The sequence below is a fragment of the Perissodus microlepis genome, chromosome 17 (assembly GCF_051167445.1).
Source record: "Perissodus microlepis isolate ML-2025 ecotype Zambia chromosome 17, ASM5116744v1, whole genome shotgun sequence".
In the NCBI taxonomy this organism is placed as follows: Eukaryota; Metazoa; Chordata; class Actinopteri; order Cichliformes; family Cichlidae; genus Perissodus; species Perissodus microlepis.
Window position 1 is genome coordinate 24,791,592 of NC_140477.1, and position 6,000 is coordinate 24,797,591.

Consider the following 6,000-nt stretch of genomic DNA (forward strand, 5'->3'; position numbering starts at 1 on the left):
AGTCATCTCAGAAAGGTGATGCATTATCTGATATTTACTATTTTAACAGGAGAGATCTCAACAGAGAGTTAATCTAGTTTTTCATTCATTATATTTGTAAATATAATTACATCAAAATTGATCATTTTGCCTGATGTAGTGAATGTCATTCATCTTGTCCATTTTAACTGCTTATCCAACTGGAATCAATGCCATCTTTATTGGGCGAAGTGTACGCCTTGGACAGGTGACCTGACCATCACAGATCCAGTGAGTTAAAAACCAAAAGGAACACCTTACATGAAGGCTTTTTATCCCGGGATAACTTGATCACTAAAATAAATCAGCCGTTCTTTTTCTTCCATGGCCCTCCATCTCAACCTATCCCTCCTCTGTCACACCAACCCTCAGCATATACTCCTTCACTAAATCCATGAATCTTCTCTGTGGTTCCTCTTTTCCTCCTGCCTGGTGACTCCATCTTGAACATCCTTTGTCCGGTATAGCTACTATCCCATCAATGCAAATATTAAAACAATCTCAACCCTGCCTGTCTAACTTTGTTTCCCTTAAAAATCAGAGAAACACTGTAGAAAAGTCTAAAAAAACAAACTGCGTGAAGCTTGATGGTTTCACTTTCCCCTGTAGTGAAATTTCTGTGTGGCACTCAGTGAGCGTGAGTGAAGTGGAATTTAATCAGCTGAAACTGGAAAATGACAAAACTCAACAGAAACTTGCCATTTGATAAACTGACCCTGTAATTTTACAGGAATAATGGTAACAAAAATAATAGTTTGTATGTTCTCTCAGTGGCTTTTTACTATGCTTCACTGCACTTTACATGAGCCAGTTACAGAGTAACTTTGAGAAATGAGCCTTTCTCATTTTTGAGAAGCTGGTTTGGTAAACCCATTTCCCCTTGTTTTTCATTTTTACCAGCCTACACCTTTTGGTTTCTGCAATTATCAGTCCTTTTCCTTTATCATCATTCCTTATCCCCTTCTTTGGTGTCCTTACCTTCCTTTCCTTGTGTCATGACCTCATTACAAAATTCACAGGAGGCCGACTAAACTCTCCTCCTCCTGTCCTTCTCTTGTCTTTTTTCTGTCCTCCACCTTCACCCCTCTTCTTTGGCTCATACTCACTTCCTCTCGGTCATCTATCCCTGTCACGAGGCCTTAGTGACCTGTCTGGCGGTCACCATGGCAACCTCCATCCAGGACATCCTCTGCTGGAACCCCTGGGAGACCCTGTTAGACTCCTGGAGGTCACCTGAGGGCAGAGGGTTGTAGAAAGCTATCTCAGCTCTAGTGATCTGTCACTAAGTGTCCATCCTTCACTCTGAACCTTCAACAGATTTGCCACAAGCCATGCACAGCTGCAAACATCTGCTTTTAATAGTCTTTTAGCTGAATTCAGGTACAACTGTGACCTGCTTGGAGGAAATGATGTATGCTCTCTGTTAAGCATGAGAAAAAGATCTTTTCTTCCATATGTTATGGTGTTAAATAAATAAAATTGAATTGAACTGAACCAAATTAACACCAGAAATTCACATTCAATCATTCTTAAACATCTCACATTCACTTTTTCATGAGTGCTTGTGGTGGTACTTTTCAAATGAATAAAAGCAAAGAAAATGAAATTTGAAGTGAAGGAAAAGCAGCTCACAGGGATCTGTGACTTTGTTCCACTGTACTGAGTGTTGCTGTGTGATGACATCATTTCTGTACACCATGTATTGTGATATTGTTGTATTAGGTTATCTATGATCCCCACGTCTCTCTGTTAGACTTAATGAATTCACCTCTGATCTTAAAAAAAACTTGCATTTTTTTTAAATAAAAAAAGGACATAAATACAATTTATTTATTTTATATTTGCAGAAATGCAGCTAAGGTTGTGAACATTTATAATAAGATACTGCCAAATTATATGTACTTACATGTACTTCCCTTTAAACAAAATTGAAGCTTAGTTGAACAAAAACAGTTATTGTACCATTTGTTAAAATAAATAAATAAATAAATCTTTCTCTCCCTCTCTTTCTTTCATTCTTTCTCCCTGTCCTATCCCCCAGTCACGTCTGTCCCGTTTGTAGCAACCGAAAATAAAATAAATACATAATTATAATAAAGGTCAATCAAATGGACCAATATGGCAAGGCCATGATGATCCACTTGGTAAAATAAATCCGCTTGGCATCTTTCTTGGCCTTAAGACAACAATTCTGATGGCTAAAGATCCAAACGGGACACAAAAATAAATAAATAAATAAATGAACCTAAAAAGTCCTTAAACATTTGGTGAGACCACTTTCACTGCCAGCAGTTTCCAGCATTTCCTGAATTTCAGTCTTAAATTAGCTTCACTGGTAATCGGAATTATAGCATGTTTTACAGTATTCATCTCACTCCAGCCTTGATGATTCACAAGAAATTGAATTTGTTAAGGAAAATTAGTTGATCCTTTTCAATATAAGTGAAATGATCAACTAATTTCTTCTCTGTTGACGAGACGAGCAGTGCTCCGCTGATGAAGACAAAGGATGTTGAAGATGACGTTTTTGGCACCAGTTGTAATAACTGTGTGTATCGCTTAGCATGGTTAATCGCTATGCGTTTACCAAACATAAAAGTCCAATCCACGTCATTCTAGCATAATAGAATAAATTTGTAATACACTAAAATCTATAAATTAGATCACACTGTGCATGTGGATTCAAGATGTTAAAGGACTTGTATGTATGCTGTGTACCCACCAGGGAGTCACTTCATGTTAACCACACAGTGTTAAAATATGCCGGCTGTCTCTTTCTCACATAGTCTCTTGATAATTAGTCTCTATGTAGGGGGAGCCTATCCCTCAGCTGTGCGTTACCACCGATCGCTGGTCCTTACAGTAACCACACACATACACGCACATACATAATATTCCATTTCCTTTATACTTAGATACATATAGTTGAATACCAATACAGTAGATATTCACTCCCTCCCTCCAGGTTTCATTACAGTTATAAATAATTCAAGAGATAATTCAAGGGTGGTGGTGGTGGGGTTATAGGGGCCCCCGGGCCCTCTGCATCTGTCAGACAAACAACAACCTGTCAGCCACGCTTTGTTTATGAGCAGCCGCCTCCCCTGTGTTACCCCGCCTGACACATACATACATTACAAAAACATGCATACATGCCACATTCATAAATGTGCACATATGAAACCACATGTACACAGTTTTTCTTTAATTATTTTATTTTGTTACAGTGGCAGGTTTGTCACCACACACACACACACAGATGCACTTTCTTTCCACCCCATTTCTTTCCAGGGGTCAGTGTTTGCTCCAGCTGCATCTCCAGTCAGTTACAACGGATTGCTGAGTAAATTGCTCTGTCTCCATGCTGGCAGACATTTCATGGTGGATACGAAGGAGTGAGGCAGAGGTCATTTCTGATTTAGATTACCTCTCAGGTGTCAATGAAAGAAGGACTCCACCATCTGTTCATCCTCATGGCTGTTCTGCTTTGTTTATGAAGGACAAATCCAGCACAAGAGACATTTTCTATACAGTCCAAGGTCATCAAAGTTCACACTGATGAATTATTGTTCTGTCCTGACAGATACGAGTTGTTTGTTTGTTAGCTGTTTTTTTGTTGTTATTGTTTTTTTCTTGCCTATTTGAATTTAATATCGCAGAGAATATTTGTAATAATTGTTCTTTGTACACTTTTTGCTTTAACCCTGAGTCCTCTTGTGTTCTCTTTAAGGCTCATGAGCGTTCTGAAAGCATAGAGGTTACCTTTGTCACACAACTTGTCAAGAAGCTGATGATCATAATCGCCCGGCCCGCACGTCTGCTCGAGTGTCTGGTAAGAAAGACCTTCACAGACCTTCCAGATGATTTTTAATTAATTTTTTATTTAAATATGAAGCTTATTCACCTTTTTCACCAAACCTTGCCCTGCTTGCTTATCCTCAGCAGCTACTGAGTCCTTTTTGCATTTCAGTTACTAGTATTAACTGGAATTATGTTTTTTCATACTGTTCAGATTCACTCCATAAACGCTTAAAAAATGCAATTTAGAGCTTTCTGCTCCTTGGTGGAAATTTAAGCCAATAAATAAATTTATGGGTATTTCAAAACAGTCTAATGTACACACATGCTCACACATTAACACCTCTCAGCAACATTATGTTTAGACAACAGCAGAGCTTCTTTTCTTTCTCTGTCTGTCACCTATTCAAACTTCTCTCAGAGGACCTCCATGATTTTGGGATGAGATTAAGGATGGGAGTTGGTACAAATTTAGTGATTCCATTATTGATATCACTTATCAATTGCCATTAGGTTCTCATTGGCTCTGTTTTGAGAGTCACCACCATTACATACAAACTAAAAAAAATACATACATAGGTGTGTAAGCAGCATAATGTTGCAGTTTTCCACTTTACCATTTATCTCGTCCTTTTGTATGATAAAAAAAAGTCCGTATCCACACTCTAAACTGTGTCATTATTTTCCTCCTCTGACACGTGAACTGAAATCAGCGGATTATAGTGCGAGTGCAAAAACCGATAAGTGGGATCGATAGGCAGGCAGGCTAACAATTCCAAGGAATTGGACTACTGGGAACTAGTTCTCTACAAGAACCGGTTCTCAATTTGTATCCCTGGATGAGATGGTTCACATTTTCAGCCTAATAGATGGAACCAGCAATTGGTGAGCCCAGGAGTTTGACATTAGGGAAAAGAATGGGAAAAGGGGAAAGAAAGAAAGATGTGGAGTGCAGAAGACAGGGATAATTGGAGGGGCAGTAGAGGATGAGGAAGAGGAGGACAAGAGGGGAGGTTTCCCCAGTCCTCACATCAGTAGTTTTGACTAATTGCATACAGCTGAAGCTGTGACACTGAACAGGATGGGTTTTTACAAATGAAAGCACAGAGAGAGAAGAGGGGGCAGGAAGTGTTTATGTGTGTCCACAAGAAGGGAATAATCAGGCAGTATGTCTTAGTCAGAGGACACAGAAGTTTCTGCCCAGCAAAACCTCCTGTCCTGTCTGCAGCACCGTCCAAGTCTTCACTCTGTGATTGCTTTAGAATCACACAGAAGGTTTAGATTGTGTTTTTTTTTCTGTGCAGCGCTGTTGTTGGGGCAACCCACTTTAAATCAGAGTTGAATATCTTGATCTAATAAGATAACCAGATGAATTTCTGTTTCTCTCCGTGTCGAGACTCAAACAGGACGGGAGCATTTTGTGCTAAATTATGATATTTTGTTACCGGAGAATTATCACAGATACAGAACTACACAAAGAAGTCTTCATATTATATGTTACTGTTTATTGTTGTTATTGCAATGCAAAAGACTGAACAGCTAATAAAAGTCTGGACAGGTCGAGGCTTGCAACCTTTTAAATTCACATGTGTCATGGCTGTCATAACAACTTACACACCTGAGATTGTAGGAACCATTTTGGCACCAAAAGAAATAGATTCTCATTCTGTTATTACTTGATTTTGAACCTTAAGCTTTGATTTGTCTCTTCCATTCTCTCTTTATGCCACTCCTGCTTCACGACCTCCTTCCACTCTCCCTCCTTTGCAGGAGTTTGATCCTGAGGAGTTCTACCACTTGTTGGAAGCAGCTGAAGGCCATGCAAAAGAAGGCCAGGGCATTAAGTCTGACATTCCCCGATACATCATCAGCCAGCTGGGCCTCACCAGGGACCCTCTGGAGGGTAACATCAGCAAACATCAAATATTTCTTATTTAACTGGTTAACTACTGTCTTTTTCTTTGCCCCCCTCGGTTCCTCTTTCTCCTGGTCATTGATCCTTGTGTCTCGTTGTAGAAATGACTCAGCTCAGCAGCTATGATAGTGGAAACCCAGAAACCCCAGAGACAGATGATTCAGTTGACGTGAGTATACAATGAAGGAGTGTTAAATAGGAATCTGTGAAAGTAGACCAAAAATGTAATCAGTTTAATTGACTTTAATTTTAATCATCTAATCAATTTG

General features: G+C 39.2%; 1 protein-coding gene across 10 annotated transcripts in view; it reads left to right on the forward strand.

Annotated features, from left to right (window-relative positions):
- Positions 1-6,000, forward strand: part of mast2 (microtubule associated serine/threonine kinase 2) — a 144,998-nt gene that overhangs the window by 119,866 nt on the left and 19,132 nt on the right. For all 10 annotated transcript variants that reach the window (XM_084909928.1, XM_084909930.1, XM_084909932.1 and 7 more), the window contains 3 exons: positions 3,749-3,850; positions 5,587-5,719; positions 5,833-5,900. In XM_084909928.1, the coding sequence (XP_084766054.1) occupies positions 3,749-3,850; positions 5,587-5,719; positions 5,833-5,900 (303 nt within the window). The remainder of the gene's footprint in view (positions 1-3,748; positions 3,851-5,586; positions 5,720-5,832; positions 5,901-6,000) is intronic.